At 56.4% G+C, this 25,638-nt stretch overlaps 1 protein-coding gene across 2 annotated transcripts; it reads right to left on the bottom strand.

Annotated features, from left to right (window-relative positions):
- Positions 1–1,582: 1,582 nt before the first annotated feature.
- Positions 1,583–25,638, bottom strand: LRRC4B (leucine rich repeat containing 4B). 2 transcript variants are annotated; one of them, XM_047079306.1, is made up of 3 exons: positions 25,331–25,638; positions 2,356–3,445; positions 1,583–2,292 (listed from the first exon to the last, which is right to left on the bottom strand). In XM_047079306.1, exons 1-3 carry the CDS (start codon positions 25,625–25,627, stop codon positions 1,586–1,588), a joined length of 2,094 nt encoding a protein of 697 aa, XP_046935262.1. In that variant the 5' UTR covers positions 25,628–25,638; the 3' UTR covers positions 1,583–1,585. The 2 variants fall into 2 exon arrangements, with proteins under 2 accessions (XP_046935262.1, XP_046935260.1); XM_047079304.1 differs by having other exon boundaries at positions 1,583–3,445.

Below are 25,638 nucleotides of genomic sequence, written 5' to 3'. Positions count from 1 at the left end.
CTAGACAGCACTAAACGGCATCTGCCCACTGTCCCGGTGGACCCGGCTGGCACCCACCTGCTGGCTCCTGTCCCTCCCAGGGCTCTGGGTGAGCCCCCGCCCTTCTGAGTTACAGCGCGGCCCCCTCCCACTCCCGGGCCGACCCGTCCCCCCCTCCTGCGTCGGCGTGAGCAGGACAGAGGCGAGGCTTCGGCCCGCAGGCCCAGCTACGGCGGGAGCACATCACTCCTTCCCCCCCTTCAGCCTGACTCGCTTTCTCCCCCCAGTGCCTTGTGGGTCGGCAGAGGGGACCGACGCTCTGGGTTTGGCTCTGTGGCGGGTCGAGTCGCGTCCTCTAAAAAGGATCTGTTGAAGTCCTGACCCCCAGGACCTGTGCACGTGACCTTATTTGGAAACAGGGTCTCTGGGATGATGCCGCGAAGACGAGGTCGTGCTGGGCCCTGATCCTGTAGGACCAGTGTCCCTATAAAACAGGGGAAATCCGGACAGAGAGACGGAGTGTGCGCGGAAGGAAGGCCATGTGGAGACGTGGGGGACGTGGGGTGCCGCGGAGCTGGAAGAAGAAGGATCTTCCCCTAGAGGCCCCGAGGGGGAAGCGCGGCCCTGCCCACGACCTCGATCCTGGGCTCCTGATCAGAACGAGGAGCCTCCCAGCCTGTGGAACCAGGGAGCATGAGGTGGGGGGGGGGGAGGCTCACGTGAGCCGTGGGGACGTTAAACACAAGGGCCAGGTGTGGGGGTGACTGAGCCCCTCTCTGGGGCTCTCGGGAGGGGCGGGGGAGGGGGCCTGAGACCACCCAGAGGTGCTGACCCTGCCGACCCTCCGGGAGGGGCCCCTGACACCTGACGTTTCCGTCCTCTCATTGCACCGCCCCCTCCCCCCCCCCCGCATTCACTCTGTTTTCTGTCCTCTATGCTTTCATGACCAAAAAAAAATTTTTTTTTTTTTTTACTTTTTCCTTGTTTTTTTTTTAAAGTAATTACAGAGCAGGTAGTCATTGACGCAAACCTCCCTTCAGTATCAAAAGAGTCTGTGGGGCAGGTGAGGGCGGGGGGCGGGGGGGCGAAGGTGGGGGGCAGGGCAGGGTGTCCGGAGGCTCTGACCGCGCGCGCGTCGTCCGTCTCTTCAGTTTCGGGGGCGGAGGGGCGGGAGGAGGGGGACAGGCGTCAAACTGCAAAAAATGAACCGTAAAAGGAGGGCTGTCGGGGATGAGGGGAAAGGACGCCCCCCCTCCCCGGAAAGCTCCTCTCTCCCCTGGAAGGCGGAGGGCGGGGAGGGGTCGCTAGAGAGAGCGAGGCGGAAAAGCGGAGGGTTCCAGCCACTTCTCCCGAATCCTGCATCCCCTCCCTTCGCCGGGGCTGGGAGGGGGGGGGGCGGTGAGGCCAGAATCGCGGAGGCGGCTCGGTTCCCGGCGCCCCACCCTGTCCTCGCCGGGGGCGGGGGCCGCCCTGGGGTCCGCACGCGGGCGGGGCTTCGAGCCCTCCTTCCCCGACCTTCCCTGCGCGGTCCGAGAGCGGCGGCGGCGGCGGGGCCGCGGGGAGGGTCCCAGTCCGGCCCGGGGCCCGGGGCCCCCGCCCGGCGGCTTCAGATCTGCGTCTCTTGCACATTCTCCTTGGAGCCGCTCTTGAAGAGTAGAGGTTCGTGGATGGAGTTGAGCCCCGGGGGGCCCTTGCCCCCGCAGCCCCCGCCGCTGGGGTTGCCGCTGTAGTGCGCCTTGAAGGCGGCCGCCACGTAGTGGTGGTGGTTCAGGTGGTCGCGCTCCAGGGCGGGCAGGGCCAGGTGGCTGTCCCCGCCGACGCCCCCGCCCCCGGCCACGGCGGCGGCGGCGGCCACGGACACGGCCGAGGCCGCGGGCAGCTCGTCCTCCACGTTGATGATCTCCACGGTGCGCGTGGGCCCGTGGTGCTTGTGGAGCTGGTGCTGCTTCCGCAGCTTGTAGAAGGCCACGAGCATCACGGCGGCCATGAACGTGATGGCCACGAAGCAGCCGATGATGATCTTGGTGGTCTTCATGACGTCGTCCAGGTCCTTGAGGGCGTTCTCCGTCACGTCCGTGATGGGCACGGTGAACGCCTTCTCCGTGGGCCGCGAGGAGCGCGGGGCGGGCGCCGTGGTGGACGACGAGGCCGGGCCGGCGGCGTCCCCGGGCCGGCCCCCGCCCCAGACGCCGTCCGTCGTGGGCCCCGGCGGCTCCTTCTCCGTCCCCCGCGGCTGCAGGGTCTCCTCTCCGGGCTGCGTCTCCAGGGTCTCCACGGTCACGGTGGTGAAGTAGGTGTAGCCGCCCCCGCCCCCTCCGCCGCCGCCGCCGCCGCCTCCCGGGCCGCCCCCGCCGCCGCCGCCGCCGCCGCCGGCACCGCCGGCCGCCACGGGGTCGACGGCCGAGACGTTGAGCGTGGCCGAGGCCGTGGTGTTGCCGGCCGAGTTCGTCACCATGCACGTGTACTGGCCCGTGTCCTGCACGGTGACGTTGGTGAAGTTGAGCGTGCCGTCGTGCAGGACGGAGATGCGCACGCGGTACGAGCCGTGCGTCATGAGGGTGCCGTTGGGCGTCAGCCAGTTGACGGACGTCATGGAGGTGCCCGTGCGACACTTGAGCTCGGCGGCCATGCCCTCGGTGACGTTGAGGTCCGTGGGCGGCTCCACGATGACGGGCGCGTAGCAGGTGAAGTGCGACTGGTCCAGCTCGCCGATGTAGCGGCCCTTGAGGCCGGCGGGCGCGTGGCAGCGGGCGCAGCACGTCGTGTTGCTGGGCACCGTCTCCTTGAGCCACCAGCTCAGCCACAGCACGTCGCAGTTGCAGTGCCACGGGTTATGGTTGAGGTGGACGCGCTCCAGGCGGTGCAGGGGCGTGAAGAGGTCGTGGGGCAGCGACATCAGGTTGTTGTGGGACAGGTTGAGCTCCTCCAGCGACTTGAGGTCGTCGAAGGCGTTGCGCTCGATGGTGGCCACCTGGGCGTGCATGAGCCACAGCTTGCGCAGGCTGGTGAGGCCCTGGAAGGAGCCCGGGCGGATCAGGTCCAGCCGGTTGCCGGACAGCTCGAGCTCCTCCAGGCGCACCAGGGCCGTCAGGTTGGGGATGTCCTTGAGATTGCACATGCCCAGGTTGAGGTAGCGCAGGTTGACCAGGCCCTCGAAGGCCGCCTCCGAGATGTACTCCAGCCGCTTGAGCTCGCCCAGGTCGAGGCGCCGCAGGGAGGGCACGCGGTTGAAGGCGTACGAGGGGATGCTCTCGATGGGGTTGTTGCGCAGCCAGAGCTCCCGCAGCTTGGACAGGTACTCGAAGGCCTGCGTGGGCACCGTCGTGAGCCGGTTGTCGAACAGCTCCAGCGTGTTGAGGCTGGGCAGCCCGTTGAAGGCGCCCACCTCGATCTTGCGCACCAGGTTCTTGCTCAGCTGCAGGATCTCCAGGTGCCGCAGGTGCTTGAACGTGTCGGTCCGGATCACCTGCGGTGGGGGAGGGGAGACACGGATCAGCCACGCCAACGCCGGTCATCGGAAAGTCACCGAGAATGCGAGAATGCGGGCGGGCGGCGAGGGCGCAGAGCGGGCCCCGCCCCTTGCTGGTGGGAGTGTCAGACGGGAAGACCACCCTCGGGACACGACTGGATTGTTTCGGTTAAGGCTAAACCCCCCCCCCCCCAACACACCACCCGGCCCTTCCACTCCCGAGTCTTTTTTTCCCCAGGAGAGAGGAGAGCAGCTGCCCATCCAAGGTTCCGTGATGGGCGCTCACGGCATCTGCGTTCGTGACCGCCTGACCGGAAACGACCCCGATGTCTGTCAGCCCTGGAGAGGCACACGCTGTGTGTCCGCCCGTCTGCACGGTGGAACACGATTATCCACACACACCACGAATCTCGTGGGCCGGCATCGCGTTGAGCAAAAGAAGCCAGGCCCAAGAAGGCGCGTGTGGTAGGGTCCCGTCCGTTCCACGTCGTTCGTGTGCTAAGAGGACCTCTCTGAGTGTGTGTGGGGGGGTGGGGGGGGTGGGGGCAGGCCAGGCGGGAAAGGGGCGTGAGAGAACTTTCTGGGGATGATGGAAATGTTCCCAATCGGGGTGGTGGCTATGTGGATGAATAAGACGGTCAGACCTCCCCACACTGTTTAGATAAAACGGGGCATTTCATTATATGTAAATTATACTCCAGTATGTAAATTACACCTCAATAAAAAAAGGATTAAAAATACTTACACCAACAGTTAACATGCACTGAGCCCTTCTTTGGCACGGGACGCCGTTCTAAATGCTTTATGGGCAACAACTCATTTAATCCGACAAACTGTCCTACGAGGTGGGTACTTACTCAGTATCTGCAACTGTGAAATCCATCAAGCTGTGAAAACCAGAAGATTGTTCATAACTTTGGCACCAAATGCCACTGGGTGGTAGGGCCCGATCAGAACTTGGGGGAGGCTGTTTAAAGCTTTTATTGATCCCACTCATGTGACTATTCAAACACTTCACTCTAGAAATATTCCCACACTTGACGAGGTTTAGAAGAGCCAGGAGGTGCTATCAGATATATGCTGCGCATTAGTACCTCACCTTTCTTTTCTTTTTTTAAAGATTTTTTAAATGTTTATCTATGTTTGGGGGGGGCGGGAGGGGCAGAGAGAGAGAGGGAGAGACAGAATCCTAAACAGGCTCCACACTGTCAGTGCAGAGCCCGATGGGGGGCTCAAACCCACGAACTGTGAGATCACGACCTGAGCTGAGACCCAAGAGTGGGACGTCCAACTCAGGCGCCCCAGCGCCTCACCGTCCTAACATCAGATGCCAAAACACATCTGGCCTCAAGGGTTCCACTTGGCGGTTTATGAATTATCTCCATCTTAGCAGGAGGCAGAGAGAGAGGCAGTGACTGACCCAAGGTCACACAGGATGGACTTGGGATGGGACTGAGGCTGCCTGCCCCCAGAGTCCCAGCTCTTAACCCCTGAACTTGGCCGCCCCCTCTCAGGCTGAGGCTGAGGGGTCACGGGGGGGTGGGGGGCAGTGCTGGGCTGGGCCTGGGAGGCGGAATCTTACCAGATTCTCCCTCATAGTCATGGTGCTGGGTACACTGAGATCACGCAGCCATCAGATGGCGTTTCTGAAGCCTAGTTAATGCCTGGGGGGGACGCTTCATTGTAATCTTAAGGGGGAAATGGAGAACTCTAAACAGCATTCCATGCGGTCACGGCTTCGTAGGATTCTACGTTAAAGATTTCATTTTGGGGGCGTCTGGGTGGCTCAGTTCATTACACGGCTGACCCTGGATTTTGGCTCAGGTCATGATCTCATGGTTTGGGAGATCCAGCCCCGAGTCAGAGCAAGGCCTGCCTGCGATTCTCCCTTTCCCTCTCTCTCTGCCCCTCCCATGCTTGTGCTCTCTCCCTTTCTCAAAATAAATGAACTGAAATAAACAGATAGATAAATCCTTTTTTTTTTTTAACCTAATCTCTATGCCCAATGTGGGGCTCGAACTCACAACCCTGAGATCAAGATTTGCACGCTCCACCACCTATCGACCCAGCCAGGAGCCCTGTGACTTTGTAGAACTTTAAAAAGAAGCAGAAGAATTAGGTGTTCTCATCTATGCACCGAGAAAAGACTGTCAGGAACTACTCCAAGCTCTTCTTGGTAGTGAGTTTGGTAGGGATTATGGGAAATTTTTATTCTTTCATATATTAAAACAAAATTTAATGTTTATTTATTTTTGAGAGAGAGAGAGAGAGGCAGAGAGAGAGGGAGGCACAGATCTGAAGCAGGCTCCAGGCTCTGAGCTGTCAGCACAGAGCCCGACGTGGGGCCATCATGGCCTGAGCCGAAGTCGGGACACTCAGCCGACTGAGACACCCACCCAGTTGCCCCTCTTTCCATATGTAAAAAAAAATATATTTTTTAATATTTATTTTTGAGAGAGAGACAGAGTGGGAGTGGGGGAGGAGCAGAGAGAGACAGAGACACAGAATCCGAAGCAGGCTCCAGGCTCCGAGCTGTCAGCACAGAGCCCGATGCGGGGCTCGAACTCACGAGCCGGGAGATCATGACCTGAGCTGAAGTCGGACGCCTACTGACTGAGCCACCCAGGCTCCCCTTTCCATATTTTTTTAATGAACAAAAAATTACTTTTATAATAAGTAGAAAAACACTTTAAAAAGTGTTTTGGTTTTTTTTTTTGTTAACCTGAGAGGCACCTGGTTTAAGGAACAGTGACAACATTCCCGGTCCTGCCATAATCTCAAAATAACACCAGTCACTACTTATGCCAGTGCTATGCAGCAGAAATGCAGTGCGGGCTACATAGTTATTTTTAAATTTCCTAGAAGCCACATGAAAGAAACAAACAAACCCCAGACAGGTGAAATTAATTTTAAAAATATATTTATTCAACCCAGTATATCCAAAATGTTACGATTTCAACACGTCATCAACAGAACTGACGAAGGAGGTACGTTACGCTCTCTTTGCACAAAGTCTCTGAAATTCCATGCGTGGCTTGTAGCCCACGCGCTCAGTGGCCCCGCGTGGCCAGCGTGTTCGGCTGTGCAGATGTACCGGGTGCTTCCTTGACTCCTCGATGCTTTCTGAGTACGACTGAGTTTTATCCTCCAGCAGCTTTATGAACTGGGACTGGTAGTGCCCATTTCTGACAGTGCCTGGAGGAAGCCAGTGGCTGGGGCACCGTCTCTTAACATCTTTGTACCATTGGGCAGACGCAGGTGTGGCCGTGAACTTGGAGCCCGGTTCACGTCCCCTTCCTCCCCCCCGCCCCCGCCCCGCCCCCCCAGCTATCAGCCTAGCCCATTCTGAGCCTCCCACCCAGAGCCGGCCACGAAGGGAGAACGGGAGTCCCTTTGGGGGCCACGATGCCCGCGCTGGAGAGTGCTCAGGGGCTCTTGACCCATCGATATTGTTGTTGGCATCCGGTGGTGCACCATTGGCCCCAGAGCCTGTGGAGGGCAGCTCCTGGGGCACAGAGCCCCCTTCCGGCACATCCAGCTGAAAATCAGAGGCGAGAGCCTGACGCTGTTCTCTGCTCTCTTCTCGGTTCCCTGTCTCACCCCCTCCTCTCCATCCATGGCCCAGCCGGGCTCAGCCTCCTCCTCTCCCGCCCGGACACCTGGCCCCAGACGTCTGTTTACACCCACACCCCCGGTCCCTCCAGGAACCCCCATTATTCCCGGCGCAAGATTCTCCCGCTCCGCACTGATGGTACCATCCCATAATAAGACCCAGTCTCTGGGCAGCCTGGGTGGCTCAGTCGGTTAAGCGTCCGACTCTTGATATCAGCTCAGGTCGTGATCTCGTGGTTCATGGGATCAAGCCCCACGTCAGGCTCTGTGCTGTCAGCATGGAGCTTGCTTGGGATTCTCTCTCTCCCTCTCTCTCTGCCCCTCCCCTGCTCTCTAAATAAATAAACTTAAAAAAGACCCAGTCTCCACCCTCCAGTGGCATCGATCGGCTTGGCAGGAGCTCCCTTCCTCTTCCAGGGTCGCTCCCTCCCCCTGTCCTGCTCTCAGCAAGTCCCAGAACACAGCCCCTGGACTCTGCACTTCCTGTGCCCTCTGCCAGGAAGAACTTCCCTACTTTTTCTTCTGGCCTCCTGCCATCTGCCCTTCAACACCCAGCTCCTGTGTCACAAGCCCCCAGCCCCTGCCGCAGCTGTCCATATGCCCCTGTCACCCACCCGAGTCCAGGCCCCTCCACGGGTCACCGCCGCAGGGCTTGGAGCACAGCACTGTCTTGGGGGTCCTTTCTGACCAGAACGGAGGTCCAGTCCCTTCCTGGAAACCAGATTCCCGAGGAAAACAACCCCCCTGCCCTGCCGCCGGCAGCTGCCCTAAGCAAGGTGGTCTCTGTGGGCTCAGGGCCAAAGGGGTAGACGACGAAATACATCTGGGCTGTTAAAACTTCGCGACCCTCAGATCACCTGAATGGTTTCCAGGAACAGTGGGATGGAGTCTGGGTGGTGGAGGAAAATGTACAGCTCAGAGCAGGAATCAGGACAGGCCCCACCTCTCTACCACGCATTGGCTAAAGTCCCCTGCGGGCCTCTGGGGATGTTAGAACAACAGAGCACATTTCCATGGGCCTTTTCCCCCTGCTGATAAAAGTATTGTATATTCATTTTAGGAAAAAGTATACGAAGACAAGAAAGTCAACCATGGGACATGTATTTACGTTAACTTATGTGAACAATTTCATACATATCCTTCCAGTCTTTTCTCTATGCATACAATGCAGAGATATCTCTTTTTCATCTTTTTTTTCTCATATTTTACAAATTTTGGTGACATAATATACTTTCCTTCAGGGCGCCTGGGGGGCTCAGTTGGTTGGGCGTCTGACTCTTGACTTTGGCTCAGGTCATGATCTCATGGTTTGTGGGATTGAGTCCCGAATAGGGCTCTACGCTGACCGCTCAGAGCCTGCTTGGGACTCTCTCTCTCTCTGCCCCTCTCCTCCTTGCACTCTTTCTCTCTCAAATTAAATAAATAAACTTAAAAATACAAACACACACACACACACACACACACACACACACACTTAGGCCCTGCATTTCCCCTTAATAGTAGTACACTGTATTTTCCCATATCATGATATATACTTTGAAAACAAGTTTCATGGCTATCCAGAATTCTTTCCCAGGGCTACACCTCCTTTGGGACATTGAGATGGAATTGCCAGGGTCAATTATTTATTTTCCTTAACACACTTCTGCCTTCTTTAAGTTCCTGCAGTGAACATAGCTAACTTTGTCCCATAGAATGGGACAAAACCTCGGTAAATGCTATCGGTAAATGCTATCGCAGGAAGGAGTCTGTCTAAAGCGCGCTGGTGGGGGAATGGGTCCTCGCTGGCGGGGGATGGGTCCTCGGGAAGCTCCCCCCCCCCCCAGGAAGTGGCACCTGCGGGATTTGACCTCCAGGGCTGGAGGGAAGGGGCACAGCACGCTGGCCTGGGGTCTCTGCAGGCGGCTGGCGGTGTGGCTGTGCCTGCACCCGAGACTGGGGGCAGCCCTAGGACCCTGAGAGGCCCTGGGGCTTGGCTCCTGCGGCCTCATGGGTCACCGCACCCTCGCCTCCTCCTCCTCCTCCGAGGGAGCAAGGGGGAGAGTTTGGCCGGCTGGTCCCAGTGCGTTCCATGGGGTGCTACTCCACAGCAGTGACGAAAAGCTTTCCTGATCAAACAGGAGCCGCGCGGTCCCTCCTGGAGGTGCCGCTGCCGGGGGCTGAAGTTCTGGGAAGTCCTGCGGGAAAGGACAGTTCCACTTCGCTCCACTCTGGGTTTCCCAAACATCACAAGCACAGAACCCTCCTCGCAGGGTGCCTTTGATCATCGCCCTGGGAAACGCTGGTGTTGCACGGAGCAGGCCCTCACTCGCTGTTTCTATTAAAAATAATAGTAACGGGGCGCCTGGGTGGCTCAATCGGTTTAGCGGCCGACTTTGGCTCAGGCCATGGATCTCATGGTTTGCGGGTTCGAGCCCCGCGTGGGGTTCTGTGCTGCCGGCTCGGAGCCTGGAGCCTGCTTCGCATTCTGTGTCTCCCTCTCTCTCTGCCCCGCCCCCGCTCACATTCTGTCTCTCTCTCAACAACAAATAAACATTAAAAAAATTTTTTAAATAAAAAAATAATAATAGTAACAACAATAGCAGCAGCAGCAGCTAGAGGATCTGGCCGTCACTAATCACCAGGGAGAGAATGAGGTGGGCTCTTAAGAAGACGTGAGAGTTTGGACAGAGAATTCTAGAAGGACAAGTCCGCTGGTCCAGGTTCCTGAGACACCGCGCCTTCACTCGGTCTTGGTGGCACTTAGTTCTGGGGCCTCCCCAGGTCCCCGCAAGCCGAGCGGGAGCGCACTGAATGCCCACTTGCTCCTCCCTCCTGCCAGGGTCCCAGCTCTCAGTGCGGTCCCCCAGCCCACCTTCCTGGTCCAAGGCGGGCCTGCAGCCTCAGACCCCACGCCACCTGTGGCCTCACCCGTGGGGTTGGCTAGCAAGCCTGTGGTTCTACTCTTCTGGAAGGTCTCACAGCCACAGCCCATCTCCAGGGTCTTGCCACACCCAGGGCCTTCCTCTGGAGCCTTCCATGGCTCCCCAGTGCTCTCAGAGAAGAAGACTCGGCCTGCATCAGAAGCCCTGCTTGGCCTGGCACCTGCGTGCCTCTTCCCTCCCCTCTACACGTCCCCCCCGCACCCTCACTGCCGCCACCACCCTAGCCATCCTCACTCCAGTGACCTTTCACAGCCAACTCCTGGAACTATCTCACCAGGTCCTCCCCCTTTACATATGCTGTTCCCACTTCTCAGCTGCCCTTCCCTTTTCTTCGGCCCTTTTCTTCCAGCCCAAACGTCTCATTCATCATTCATTCATTCATTCATCCATCCATCGCTTTTTATTTCGTGGGGATAAAGCGGTTCTGAGGGAGCAGATGGGGGAGGGGCCATTCCCCGTGAAAGGGCATCGCAACGTCCACCTTACAAAGCTATCCTCAAGACTCGGGGGAATCGCTGACATCTGCCCGGCGCGGGGTGTGGCACCGCAGGTGCTCGCTGAGCCCCAGTGACAAGTGCCAAGTTCTGGGCTGCGCATTCTCCATTCAAGGCGGCTGTCCCCCAGCAGCCCCCAAGGCAGGTGTTGTTAGGCTTTCGTTTCAGAGAAGGAACCCGCTTTGCCAAGTCGCCCAATGAGGGAGCAGCAGAGCCGGATTTGAACCTGCAGGCTGAGGCTCAGTGGGGTCCAGTGACTCAGTAGGGCTGCCCGCTGCGCCCTCGGGGAAGGAAGGGCACAGGTGCGCCATCTCCCCGACCCTCTGCATAGAGGGACCCCAACTACAGTCTGTCCGCAGCGTGCATCTCGGCAGCGTCTGAGGCTCTTCCAGCTCCTCATGCTTTGTCTCAGTTGCCACGGGAAGGGTGTGCGTGGAGGGAGACGAAGGGCATTTCCCGGGGGGGGGTCCCCCCAACCACTTTACTAACGCGCTTGGGAACCGAGCGGGACGGGGGTGTTGCTGCAAAGGAAGCCTGGTTTTATTGAAGATGTGCTGTAGGGTTGCTTTAAATAGCGAGTGCTTTTTATTTTTACCAGGATTCCAGTAGTTGTCCCTTCTCCCGCAGGATGCCTGGGGAGCAGCCCAGTGGGGAGTTGCTGGGTCTGGGTTTGAATCCTGGCTTTGCTGCCAATCGGCAATGTGACCTTCGGCAAGTGCCCTACTGTCTCTGAACCCTCTTTCCTCACAGGTACTGCACGATTACTGTGAGGCTTGGACACGACCGTGAGTACTTGGAGCAGGGCAAGCATGCAGTATATATATACATATATACATATATATACATACATGTATATATACACATAGCACTGTTGATTCAGCTAATAATGATCATGAACATTTGTCCCATCTCTGGGCATCCAGTGTCGTCCTCAGCATCCTTCCTCTACACAGGCTAACATGCAGTTCGGACACCGCCACATCCCTGCTCATAGTCCTCCCATGGCTCCCTATCACCCTTGACATGGGGTCAAAGGCCCTGCAGGCCTGCCTCAGTGCCTGTCCTCTACTCCAGCCATATGGAGGTGTATGGATGGATTCCATAGGCTCACCAGGCTCTGCCTAGCCTCTCTGCCTTTGCACCGAGGCTGTGCCCTCTGCTTGGAATGCTGTCCTCCTCCTTATTCTCTGGGAAATTTCGCTTGCCTTCCCCCAGCAAGCCCTCTTCGTTCCCCTGCTCACTAAGGTGTCAAACACATTCTCTTATCACATTGCTTTGACACGTCCTTCTCCTCGGCTAGGCTATGAGTGTATGAGTAGAGAGTCCATCTGGATGGTTTCCGCATTCCCTGTCCCCAGTACGAGGCCTAGTTCATGGCCGACTTCAGCCAAGTGTGTTGAATGAATAGCCCAGAATGGACAAGGCTCTGGTTTGGAGAGCACCCAGTAACGCCAGTTGATGTGGGCCTACACACCTTTTGGCCTGGGTGACAATGCCACCACGTTGAAACCCTTAGTGACGGAACGTGGGAGCTGAAAGAGGACTAGCCTTCTGGTTCCAACTAACTCTTTTTTTTTTTTTTTTTTTTTTTTTTGGTAAGCATTTGCCATCTTTTTTGCTTTCATCCATTCTGACCTGATGTTTTAGGTGCGTCTTTTGGATTTTTTTAAGTTTACTTGTTTTTAGAGAGAGAGAGAGAACACACACAGAAGGGGCAAAAAGGGGCAAAGAGAGAGGGAGAGAGAGAGAATCACCAGCAGGCTCCACACCATCAGCATGGAGCCTGATGTGAGGCTTGAACTCATGAACCGTTAGATCATGACCTGAGCTGAAATTGAGAGTTGGGACACTTAGCCAAATGAGTCACCTCAGTGCCCCTGGATTTTGTTTTTAGTACAGTCTGAAAATTGCTGTCTTTTAACGGGAAGTTTAGTCCATTTACATTTATTGTAATTACTAATACATTTGGAATTATTCTTGCTGTTACTTTGTGCTTTCTGTTTGTCCTGATTTTTTGCAGCCTATTCTTTCTCTCTTCCTGTCATCTTTTTCATTGATTTTTTTTTCTTATTCAATTTCCCCCGTCTACTATTTTAGAATCTATATATTTTCCTTTTCTCTCCTTTTAGTGGTTACCCTTAAAATTTAACACGCATACCTAAAGACTAAAGTCAGCCAGTTCCTCTCTTCTCCTCCTCTCACAAACAATACAAGGCTGATCCCATCCTGACTCTGAAACAAAATGCCATCCTGGGCAGGTTCCCAATAAGGCAGAAGGGGAAAGTCGTTATTTGTTAAGTGCCTATTGTGTACCAGACCTTGTATTAAATGCTCTGAGGTGGTGATCTCATTTAGTCCTTGTAGAAATCCTGTCACATGGGTGTTATCAACCACACGTCCCTGCCTCTCTTCTTATTTGATGGTTTACCGCTGAGGAAATGGAGATTCAGAGAGGAAAACTTATCTGTTTGGTCTCACAGATCCAAAGTAGCAGAACCAAGATCCACGTCTGCTTTTCCTCAATCTAAATAAATACAAAGTCTCCATCCGTCTGCGCATCCTAAGCCAAGAGGGTTGGACTCTCTGTTGGTTTCAATGCAGTTTGAGCCATGGGGCCTGTTCATTATTCAGCCATTACCCACGTGTTGATTTGCTCATTTGACAGATATTCTTGGAGTGCCTGCTATGTGTCAAGGATCTTGCTGGGCTCTGGGGATCCAGCCGTGGACAAGAAAGAAGCAGCCCTGACTTCCCACAACCTGATCTTGAGTGGGGAGGGCACTAAACATAATAATTATGCAAATGATCCTTTAAATGGCAAGGGTGTAAACAGATCATGGGTGCTTCCCTGGTTGTAGGGGGAGAGGCAGGTGTGGGCCGTTGTACAGCACAGCTTGACCCTCCCCCTCCCCCCACCCAGAGCAGATGATATTTAAACGGGGGGTCACTGTTGTGACCGCTGACACAAAGTAGGATGGACAAGGTGGGGACTGGTTCTTGGAGTGGGCAAATCCCCCTTCCCTCCCAGCCTAACATTTGGCCTGGCAGGACACTGATGTCCTCCTATGTTGCAGAGGAGGTAGTCCTGGGGTCTTGCCTCTGACAGCAACCTAATAGCCAAGTACCCTTGTCCCCTCACTTCTTCAGCCCGTGGTTGCTGAGCCCTCTTCCCCCTAGGCCCGGCTCTGTGCTCACTGTCAAGGGTACAGACACCAGTCGGACAAGGGAACATGGCCCCATCGATGACCACTCCCAACCCCAAGGGTGGGGGGGGGGTCTCTCCTTCATCCTGGAGCTTGGTCTATTACTTAGGGGACTTGCCACTTCAGCTATAGTTGGTAAACATTACTAACACTGAAAAAAAAGTCCCACTGCGTTCTGTTGGGGTTTTTAAGAAAATAAACTGTCAAGAATTCCTTTATTAACAATTTAACTGTGGTGGGAGATGGTTAAGTGAATTGTTCATCTAAACACTATTAAGATAAATTGTTCTTTTTTTTTTTTAATTTTTTTTTCAACGTTTATTTATTTTTGGGACAGAGAGAGACAGAGTATGAACGGGGGAGGGGCAGAGAGAGAGGGAGACACAGAATCAGAAACAGGCTCTGAGCCATCAGCCCAGAGCCCGACGCGGGGCTCGAACTCACGGAGTGCGAGATCGTGACCTGGCTGAAGTCGGACGCTTAACCGACTGCGCCACCCAGGCGCCCCAAGATAAATTGTTCTTATACGTTTTGAACGTACTGAACCGACAACGAAGCTTAGCAGCTCGCTGTCTTTTCTTGTGTGTGTTAGTGTTTTGCATCCACGGTTTTAAAAACATTGTTATTTTTCTGTACTAAGTGCTTTTATGATGACCTCTCCTAGTTCCTCCTTCCCTGAGATGAGGGCCTTGTGCCTCCTTTTCCATGGGGATTTCCTTGACCGCCGGGACCCGCCAGGAGCCCGGCAGGCTTGGGTCTAGACTCAGCTTCCCCAGGCCTCAGTGTTCTCTTCTGTAGCGCAGGTGCAGGGGCCGTGAGGACTAAGTGAGAACAAGCCTGTATCACTGCAACACAGCTCAGCCCCAGGGACAGGGTGGCCACTTAGGACGCAGCATCTCCTCCTTCAGTGAAATCCATAAATGTCACTTCTGTCACTATTACCTCGCCCAACAACGGTTCTAAACTTGTCCCTGTTCGAAGGTTCCAGGCCATGCTGGCACTGACTTCTACTGGCAGGAGCCCAGAGGCTCCGGGCCCCACCTTCCAGGAGCCATATTGGGTGAGGGCAGCTGGGACCAATGTGTCAGCCTCCACAGCACCCCTGCCCCCACACCCACAGGCCGACCCTCAGGGGCGGTGGGTGGGGAAGGGCTCTGGCTAGCGTTCAGTGGCCCCCGCTATCTCAGGGGAGAGAGCCCAAACCCCAGGGCTCCTCAGCACCCCAGACCACTCTTTTGCTCAGACAGACTTGTCTCGCCCCTGCCCCAACCCGGCCAGCTGCTCTCGCTCTTGCTCGTGGGCCCTGTAGCCTGGTGGTTCAAGCGGTGGGGTCAGACAGCTGGAGTCCTGATTCGGGCTGCCTCTCTACCACTTCTGGGACGTGGGTGAATTTTTTTTATTATTATTTTTAAAAGTTTGTTATTTTTTTTTTTTTTTTTTTTTGAGAGAGAGAGAACCCCTCTGCACTGTTAGCACAGAGCCTGGCACAGGGCTCGAACTCACGAACCCTGAGGTCATGACCTGAGTCAAAGTTGGACGCTCAACCAACTGAGCCCCCCCCAGGCGCCCCTTGGGTGCATTTTAGACCTCTTGGGGCCTGCTTCTCCATCTGCGCGATGGGGATTATAAAATCTACTTCTTGGGGCGCCTGGGTGGCGCAGTCGGTTAAGCGTCCGACTTCAGCCAGGTCACGATCTCGCGGTCCGGGAGTTCGAGCCCCGCGTCAGGCTCTGGGCTGATGGCTCGGAGCCTGGAGCCTGTTTCCGATTCTGTGTCTCCCTCTCTCTCTGCCCCTCCCCCGTTCATGCTCTGTCTCTCTCTGTCCCAAAAATAAATAAACGTTGAAAAAAAACAAAAAACAAAAAAAACTACTTCTTAGGATTGGTGAGGGAATTAAACGTCTTTCCACACATGAGGGGCTTAGTGCCTTCGAGGTTAAGTGCACCACCTATGTCTGCACCTGTCACTTTCCTCCTCCTCTACACCTGAGCTCATGCTGTCCTGGAACGCCATCCCAGCCTCTGCACCTGCTCGGGGCCCAAGTCACTCAAGGCTCGCTAAAAACAGAAAAAAAAAAAAGCCTTTCTCCTTGCTAAGGCTTCCTGACCATCCCTGCCCCGTGAGAAGTCTTTCTCCCAGACGCCAGCTCCTCTCACCCATGTGTGTGACTGTCCATCCACACTCACCGGGCCATTGCCCGCCCTCCGGTCCTCCCCCTCATCTCCTTCCATTCATCCACCGGGGAGTTGCCTTCTCGGGCCTCCTGGGCCAAGCCCTGCCCTGTTTGCTGAGTCTGGCCTGCTCCTCACCTCTGTACCCCTGCCCCCACCCCAGACAGGCGTCTGAACCTGTGCAGATAATGCCCTGGGAAGCGGGGGGGGGGGGGTACGATCTGTATCAGGAGCTAAGTGCACCCCAGCTTTGCCTAAGGCGGTGGGTGGGTGGGGTCAGGTGAAGGCTCAGGCGGGGCCAAAGGCCTCCTTCCCAGTGAGGCTCCCTGGCCCCCTGCCCCCCATCCGGCTTCCACCTCCATCTTGTGAGCTCACGGGCCCTGCCTTCCGTGTGCTTCCCTCTCTGCATCCAGCTGTGCAAAGGTCCTGCAGCAGAGCGTGACACATAGTAGTTGTTCAACAGGGAACTGGGGCATGAGCTGGGTGCTTCGGACTGACAGGCCGGGGCCAATCAGACGCAGAAGGGACAGGCGTTCGGGGAGCAGCTTGCAGCCTGCTTCCGCGCGGGGAGGAGAGCCCGTGCCCGGTGTTGTAAGGATTAAACTCTCAGTGTCTGGGGTCCACGAGGAAGTGTGCCTGGCGCCAGGCAAGTGCGGAATGTGACCCTGGCCCTTCAGAGGTGAGGTGTGTTTTCGGAAGGGCTGGAAGGGCAGGGCTGGGGCGGTGTCTGGGTCCAGCAGAGGGCACCCCCGAGTGTGGTGTGGCTGGGACAGGGACAGGCAGGCTGGCGAAGGGTCCTTACAGCAAGGGGAGCACTGTCCGTCTTAAGGTCCAGGGATGGCATGGCGACTCTCACTGGGGCGGGGGGTGTGTGGGGGGGCGGCAGTGCACGGGAGGCTAGGAGGAAGCTGGGGCAGGTGTCCTGATGAGCAAGGACAAGGCCAGAGCAGGGGCTGGCTTTGTGGACCGCATCAGAACTGACTTAGCTTTGAGCCTGAGGCGCCAGGACTACACAGAGCCCAGCCAGCTACGAATTAGGAAGCATCAGGAAATTAGTGTTGGAAAAATCAAATTCTGTAGCCAGTCGGCCTGGGCTGAGTCCCAACTCTACCCCCCCCCAACTGTGGCTTCTTGCACAAGGGTCTCACTTCCTGCACCACGGTCTTGCTGGTCCGTGAAATGGGGAGAACAGGACTCACAGGGTAGTTGTGGACAGAGCTCGGAGCATTGCTGGGAGGCTGCACACACACCCCTACTCCCACCCCCCCAAGCGGGAGGTGGGCTCAGAGAGGCAACCTGAGTAATAGAGGGGGAGATGTGGGTCTCCTGTCTCTCAGGCCTCCGTCTACTCAACTGAAAAATGGGGATCCCCACCTGTCCCTCTCCTGGGGCTCTCATGAGGCTCCGAGGCCACAAGACTCTGCAAGATGGCGAGACGCCCTCTGATTGGTTCATGTAACGGTTGCATCTTGGGCCAGTGGTGACGTGAACGAGTGTGCACAAGTACGATCAATGAATTTGGGGTGCCGCGGGGACTGGGAAGGACTCTGGGGTTGAGTCAAGAAAGACGAGGGCGACCGCGACAAAGATCTCACTGTCGATCCTTGCTAGAGCTGCTCAGCTCCTGGCCCTTCACTAGGGTCCTCTCCCACCTTAAGTCCGCATGCGAATGCACTGCCCCCACGTGACGCCGTGTCCCCAGGGCATCCGGGAGCACCTAGAATGCAGTGGCGTTCAGTACCTGCTTGTCCAAAGAATGAAAGCATTGAATTTCTCAGCGGCTCTGTGACGGAAGGGCTGTTGTTATCCCCATTTCACAGATGACAAAACTGAGGCCCAGACAGGTTTGACAATGTGCCCGAGGAAGAGTTGTGAGTGAAGCCTCAACTGTCCCCACAACTGTTAAGCGCTGGTGCTAAGGAGATGCAGGGGAGAGTGGAAGAGCATTCCAGAAAGAGGGAACGTCCAGTGTGAAGGGGCCCAGGGATGCAGGAGGCCGGAGGCAGGGGCCATGTCCTGAAGGGCGCTATCTCAGGGAAGGTAACAGGTGGACCACCTGGGGGCCTGAGCTCGATGGCGTCGGACTCCGCCACTTGTGACATGTGGCTCGTGCTGTCCTTCCTGGAGCCGGCTCGCTGACAGTCCCATTCCTGCTCCGGCCTGGAGCGCACAGGCCACTCTCCACCGCACGAATGGGGAGGAGGGACTCCACTACACCCGCCCCGGCTCGAAAAGATTCTATGTCGAAGGTCAGGTGGAGTAGGGACCGCCCCCAAACTGGAAACGGTCCGAATGCCCATCCAGAGGAACTGGATCAAGAGATCGCGGTAACTTCATCGGACAGAATGTTACCCAACAATAAAGAAGGAAAAGGAGGGAGCGCCGGGCTACAGGAGAACGACGAGGAGACCAGGCGGCCGAGAGGCACAAACAGCAGCTGGGGGGGCAGCGGTGTAGACGGTGTAGATGGTGTAGATGCACTATTCTGGCTGTTAGAAGTCAGGGGAGGGGCTGTCCCATTTTCCATCTGTCAGATGGGACAAACAATCCTGTCCTTGTGAGAATGAAGAGGCCTGGGGAAGGGAGAGCACTCCCAGCCCCCGGCTCAGGGTAAATGCTCTGCGGTTTTTGGTTTCTGCTCCCTTTCCAGGGACAGGTGAGAGAATCCCACTACAGACTGTTGCCTTCAGCTCGTATACCATTTTGTACATATTATATATTTAAGTAGAATTTTTCTTTTTATTTTTTTTATTAAAAAAAATTTTTTTTCAACATTTATTTATTTTGGGGACTGAGAGAGACAGAGCATGAACGGGGGAGGGGCAGAGAGAGAGGGAGACACAGAATCGGAAACAGGCTCCAGGCTCCGGGCCATCAGCCCAGAGCCCGACGCGGGGCTCGAACTCACGGACCGTGAGATCATGACCTGAGCTGAAGTCGGACGCTTAACCGACTGCGCCACCCAGGCGCCCCATTAAGTAGAATTTTTCTTGATAACAAAAAGCACTACGTGCCCTCACTGAAGAAAATTTAGCAACTGAAGAAAGTGAACAGAAGAAATGCAATTATCCTCCATAATGCTAGTGTGAGGGGAAAGGCGGGGCCGACGTTTCTGGGTGGTCCCTGCATTTTGTTTTTGCTTTCAGGACAGTTTTATTATTTTATTATTATGTTTAAAGTTTACTTATTTATTTTTGAGAAAGAGAGAGAGAGCACAGCAGGAGAGGGGCAGAGAGGGAGACACAGAATCTAAAGCTGGCTCCAGCCTCTGAGTTGTCAGCGCAGAATGCTGATGCGGGGCTTGAACTCACAAACCCTTGAGATCATGACCTGAGCTGAAGTCGGAAGCTCAATCGACTGAGCCACCCAGACCCCCGTCCTTTCAGGGCAGTTTTAAAACAAACTGGAAGTCCTGCTTGCATCCTTTGAAAGCTCAGTGTTACATTCTAAGCATTTCCCTGTGTCCTTTGATATTCTTCGAAACTCTGTTTTAAATAGCTAAGTAACACTCTGTTGTAAGAATGCGCCCCAATTCACTTGACCAATGCCTTGATTACCAAGAACTGAGGCGGCTTCTGTTCTACACTTTGGCCCTTGGGCCATCCTTCAACCTCTCTCTGAAGCACCTCTGAGCACTTCTTTCGGGTGGGTGGATGGGTTTCTTAGGCCAGAAGCACACGTCCTTGCAGAGCACCTTCACACACTGCCCACACGACCTCCCGGTGGACCCCGAGGGACCCTGGTTAAGTCCACGCACGAAGTCTGATCCAGAGAGTCCCCCAAAGATGTTACCACGAGGCTCCCAAAGGGGTCCTGAGGGGGATTTTGTGGTGGAGGCAGCTCCAAGCCTCCTGGGTGTCTGTCCTGATTCAGAGGTGGGGGGAGGGCAGGAGGTGGGGGGACACCCACCAAGGAGAATTCTGCAGTGGGTGGACACACGCACGCACACGCGCACACACACCCTGATGTGGATGGCTCTTAAAAAACCCCGGGCTGAGTGAAAACAGTAAGACAAAGAAAGCCATCTATAATGCAGCTTCATCTACATAAATTAAAAATACATGCACACAATAAGCATTTTGCAAGAACACACACAAGCAGAAAGATCCACAGTAAACACATTAGGATGGCTGGCTCTGGGGAGGAGGGGAACAGAGGCGGGCCGAGGAGAGGAGGAGTAGGCCCGCCCCAGGTGGGAGCTGTGTGGGGTCCCTGGGGCATGTGGCCTGAGTGGCCTCAGGGCTGTCAGGGCTGTGAGGTCAGGGGGAAGGGGCGTCCCTAGGCCTCTGCCTAGAAGGTGACTCCACAGGCTTGGGCTTTCGCGCCCCTGTCCCGTCTCAGAAACGATTAGGGGGCCCATGGAAGGCTGCTGATATTTAAAAATTATTTTGCTTGCAAAGGCCATTAAAACAACCATTTCCACCACCTGCTGGCCCTGTCGTGTCCCAGGAGGGCGTCTGAACCCTCTCCAGAGATGGACACCACTGTTCTAGACGGAAGCTTTTGCCGGCACTCGGTGCACTTGGGGCTTTAGGGAAGGTGACGGAACCTTAGAGCTGCTCCCCAGTTCTTGTAGGTGCTTCAGGGACACACACACACACACACACACACACACACACACACTGCCAAGTCCCCAAGGCAGGGGCTCGGGAGCCAGCCGACCTTCCATTCATAGACAACTATCTGCTATGCACCTGCTGTGTACCAGGCTCTGTTCTCGGTGCTGGGGGTCCAGCAGGGAGCGGGGTGAAGACCCCCTTGAGGGAGTCATTGTCTGTGCAGAGCCAGATGACAAGCAAGTGACCACGGACAGGACAGGGAGGCTCTCAAATCCCCGGAACTCAGGCCATTTCTACGGGGCTTTGGTGTCAGGCTGTGTGTGTGTGTGTGTGTGTGTGTGTGTGCGCACGCACAGTCCCCTGCATGTTTGGGGAAGTACCAGCCACCGTGAGCAGGACACATAGGGCTTGCAGGGCAGTGCCTCTATGATCGTCCCTCTGACCCCGAGATTCTACTTCTAGGAATTTCTCCCAAGGGCAGAATCCAGAAAGTTCCCAAGACTGAGCACGGAGGTTGTTGACCACAGCGCTGTCTGTATCAGTGAAAACACTGGAGAGAAGAACGGACTAGTTAAGTAACGGGATGGCCAGAATCCTACACAGTGATTAGAACTGATATTTTGGACGAGCATTAGTGTCAGGGAGAAAGGTGTTCATGTTACGCTCTCAGGTGTTGAAAGTCAGCTACAAACTGATATCAAATGGTGTGGTTTCATTTTTTTTCTCAAAAAAGTAAAAAAAAAAAAAAAAAAAGAAATCCCTTTACCAACCCCCCCTACCAGGGCACTGGCCAGAAAGACACTAAATGCTAATGGGAGTTACCTGTGAGTGTCGAATTACGCTTGGCTTTTGTCCCTGTGTTTTTACTTAGGTATATATTCTAGGTTTTCTAAATTAATTTGCATTCATTCTGTAATAAATAATTTAAAAGTCAATTTGTATAGGCTCAAAAAAGAGCCAGGAAGCCTTTAAAAACAAAATGTAAACAGTAGTTATTTATATCTAGGTGGTGGGACTAGGGGTCATTTTTTTTCTTTTTCTTTTTAACTGGATAATGAAAAAGTTACTTTCTCGGGGTGCCTGGATGGCTCAGTCGGTTAAGCACCTGACTCTTGATATCGGCTCGGGTCATAATCTCATGGTTTGTGGGATCGAGCCCCACGTCGGGCTCTGCGCTGGCAGAGCTTGGGGTTCTCTCTCTCCCTCTCTCCTTCTCGTGCATGCGCGCTCTCCCAAAATAAATAAACTTTTTTTTCCCCTACAGTTACATTCCCAAGCTCCTCCACTGGCTCCCTCGGCATCCCCACTCCTGCCGCTCGCAAGGTGCCCACGAAGGGAGGCCAGTCTGACTGAACGTTCACAAGCACCTGCTCTCATGGACAGCACTCTTTCCACCCTGGGGGAGCATGCAGTTTGCAGGGGGACGGGGGCCTCTGGGGTGGGGGTGCCAGAACCCCCAGGGATGAAACACGCCCACTTTTGTGTGTGCTTAGCACTGTGCACGCCGCGTGGCTGCAGGAGACCCGTGCGTGACTTATAAAGAAGTTCACTCACGTCCATGGGGCTCAAGTGCACACCCGGACAGAGATGTGGGTCAAACGTCTGGAGGCCAGTGGCCCCAGGAGATGGGGTGACAGACGCGCCAGCTAACAGGCCCAGGCAAAGGGCCCAGCTCAACCCCAAAAGAGAACCATCCTCTCCTGCCTCTTCCCACACCCGCTCTGCTGGAACGTCCTGGTGTCTCCACCTTCAAAACACGCCCAGAACCAGCCGACTTCTCACCACCTCCACCGCAAGCAGCCTGGTCCCAGCCGAGCCCCCGGCATTTCTCACCAGAACTCGGCACCAGCAAGGAGACAGCAGATCCGGGATTCAAACCCGGCCCCCCTGGTGCAGGATCCACGTGCCGTATGGGCCTCCCTGCACCTCAGCCGGGGAGACCCAAGTCAGCAGCCCGTCTGCCCTCTGCTCAGAGCTTCCCCCGGCTCCCGGCTCATTCCGAGAAGAGCCCACGTCCTCACCATGAGGCCACGAGGCCCTGCGGCCCTGCGGGATCTGCCCTCACCTCCCACCCTCTCTCCTGGCTCACTGTGCTCCGGTCACACCTGCTTGTTGCTGTTCCTCCCACACACCAGGCAGGATCCTACCCCAGGGCCTTTGCATTTGCTGTCCTCTGCCTGGAATGCCCTTCCATGAGATTCCACCTTCGTGTCCTCCAAACGTTTGCTCAGATGTCACCTTCTCCACTAGGCCACCTGGACCTCCTGTCTTTAAAGCTGCAGCCAGTCACCCCTCCTCCTCCTGCACCCACCGTCCCCAACCCCCATCTATTTCCTTTTCCCACAGCCCTCAGCATGTTTAACACATGCCATTTACTTACTTATCATGCCTAAGTCTAGAATGCGGGCTGGGGGGAGGTAGGACAGGTTGTCTGTTTCACTCACTGATGTATCTGGAGTGACTGGACCACGCCTCCCACACAGAAGACAACCAAGAGATATTTAGCAAACACAAGCATCCTGGGTAAGGGCAGGGATGTCTGGAGGTGGGGGCGGGGGGAGTCCACGGGCCCAGACTGGAAGGCGGCGAAGGAAGGCTAGGCTGGGGGACCCAGGGGCCACGGAGAGGCATATTTGGATGGAGGGGTGAAATGGGAGGGCAACTGGCGGCAATCGTAGGGGCCGGCAGGCCAGGCCCAGCTGTGTAGGACTCGGCTGTCACAATATAGAGGCTGGATTTCACTCCTGAGGCCAGGAGGCTTCAGTGGGTTTCAGGCAGAGGCCAGCACCCCTTGGGGGCCACTGGGAGGATGGACTGGGCCTGGGAGTAGGGGCTGGCGGTGCCAGGGGAGCGCTGCTCGGGCCATTGTGCGCCTGCGGGCAGCCACAAGTCTGTGGGCGGAGCCCCGTGCCGGCAAATGTTTGCCGCACTGAATCGTTCACCGAGCTCCCCAAAGAGAAAATGGCCCAGTTCTACTGCAGGGTCACTGCCGCGGCCTGGGGCTGCTGGTGGGGCGGACTCAGCGGCCCCTCATCGCAGACGGCACTTCCTGATGCGCTAACATCTCCCCTCCGACTTCCATTCCCCAGAATGCAGTTGTCCCAGCCCAACTCGCCATCCCGTTCGTTTACAGTCTCTTCCCTTATACGTACACAAGGGGAGGGCCCTGCCCTTCCGTCAGTACCTAAATCAGGGCTTGGCTCGGAGCTGGTGGCAACACGTGTGGAACGTCACGTGAGTAAAGAAAGGCCGGAACCGGGCAGGCAGAGTCCAGGGAACAAGGGCGAGAAGGAAGTGAGGGTGTCGGCCCCCTGACAGGAGTCAGGGGCAGGTCAGCAGGGACTCCAGCCTGAGGATGCAGGTTAGACTCCCAGCGAACTCTACAGAAGGCACCCTGTTGAGGAGGTGGGGCCGAGCCGGAGGACATCCTGACCCCAACACTGGCTTCACTGGTCCTTGCCGTGCGGCCACCAGGATAGCCTTCTCGACTTGGGCAGTAGTGCCCTTGGTGCTGCGCCCCTGAAAGATCCCCTCTGTCTTCTGCAGAGGGGAGCCCTGTCCCCAGGCTCTCCGGGACAGTGAGATGGGCGCCACTGACCCTTTCCCCTCCCAGGGACAGACAGGGAAGTGCCATGGCGGAGGGGAACCTTAGCTCCCAGGGGCCTGGGACGTCACACGCGAGCCGTCTTCTCTCCTAGCTTTATGGGCTGGGGTCGGGGGAGGCTTGCGTGGTGCGCGGGTACCGACCCTGTGCCTTTAAAATGGTGGTTCTCGGGGCGGCTGGGTGGCTCAGTAGGTTAAGCACCCGACTTCGGCTCAGGTCATGATCTCAAGGTTGGTGGGTTCGAACCCCGCGTCGGGCTCTGGGCTGACAGCTCGGAGCCTGGAGCCTGCTTCGGATTCTGTGTCTCCCTTTCTCTCTGCCCCTCCCTCACTTGAACTCTCTCTCTCTCAAAAGTAACATTTAAAAACTTAAAAAAAAATAGTGGCTCTCAACTAGGGAGATCCCCCCCCCCCAGTACCTGGCAACATTTGGAGACATTTGGGCACCAGGGGCGAGGTGCTGCTGGCGTCTGGTGGCCAGGGTTACTGCTCACACCCTACAGCACATAGGAGGTCCCCACAACCAAAGACGATTGGGCCCCAAACGTCAACAGAGTAGAGAAGGAGAGACCCTGCTTTAAAAATGCACAGCTCTGCCCTCGAGGCATCATTTATAGCCCGTCTTAGCCACGGTCACAATTAACCGGATGGCACCTGCCCCGTCCAGGCACCAGCCACGCGCTTGGACAGGAGACGAGGCCCACGGGAGTGCTCAGGTCTCCAAATGTCACGCCACCTCCGGGAAGTGGGCACATGAGCCCCACACCGCACGGCAAAGGAGTGCTCGCCAGGTGCCAGGAGATTCTAAGTCCCTGGCAAGTCTGAAACGCATCAGCCGTCACCCCACTCCCCGGGGCAGGAGGTCTTAGCATCCCCATTTTGCAGACGAAGAAACGGAGGCGCAGAGTCCACGTGAGCCCGAGGCCACGCAGCAGGTGTAGCGGCGCGGAAGGCACGGAGGCCTCGAGCAAGGGTCGCTTTGCCCACCTGTGACCCCAAGGGCAGGCCGAGGGCTTGCCTGTCCTGTGCTGGCGGAGGCAGGCAGGTGGCCGTGCCTCCGAGCCCCAACGCACTGGCACAGAGGTGTTTTCTCGTCAGAGAAAACCCGGGCAGCCTTAGCTCAAGTTAATAGGATGCGAACAGTATCTCCTAAGTGCCACAGGGACGGCCGTGAGGAGCTGGAGGGGACGCCCAGAAGGCCTTCGCCACCTCGAGGAAGAGGAACTGGCCACCACCTGTGCAGCGCCACTACCCCCCCCCCCCCACGGCTGTGTGTCCCCCCCTCCCCCACCCCACCGGATGCCGGCCCAGCTCACCTGGATGCCATTCTCCTGCAGGTTCAGGTACCGCGTGTTGACAGGGATGCTGGCGGGGACCTCGGCCAGCTCTCTCCGCGTGCAGATCACCCGGCTGGCCTGGTTGCTGCAGGAGCAGGCCGCGGGGCAGGAGGTGGCCGGCGGGGAGCCCCCTCCGGCGGCCAATGTCATGGCCACGCCGCCCCCGCCGGCCCCCAGGGGTGGGGAGAAGAGCCAGAGGAAGAGCAGGGCCCCATGGGGCCAGGACATCCTACCGGGCGGCAGTGGGGGGCACGGGGAGCTGCGGGCGCACGCCATCCTCAATGTTC

The sequence above is a fragment of the Lynx rufus genome, unplaced genomic scaffold, assembly GCF_022079265.1.
Source record: "Lynx rufus isolate CCGP_SWC_20201006 ecotype Redwood Valley unplaced genomic scaffold, mLynRuf1.p SCAF_16, whole genome shotgun sequence".
In the NCBI taxonomy this organism is placed as follows: domain Eukaryota; kingdom Metazoa; phylum Chordata; class Mammalia; order Carnivora; family Felidae; genus Lynx; species Lynx rufus.
The sequence above is the reverse complement of the archived record's forward strand: the minus strand, read 5'-3'. Positions and strand labels throughout refer to the sequence as shown.

Coding starts and splice junctions, on each gene's coding strand:
- LRRC4B (XM_047079304.1), bottom strand. CDS start 25,627: ATGGCGTGCGCCCGCAGCTCCCCGTGCCCCCCACTGCCGCCCGGTAGG. Junction 3,446..25,330: donor TGCAGGAGAATGGCATCCAG/GTGAGCTGGGCC, acceptor CCCCCACCGCAG/GTGATCCGGACCGACACGTT.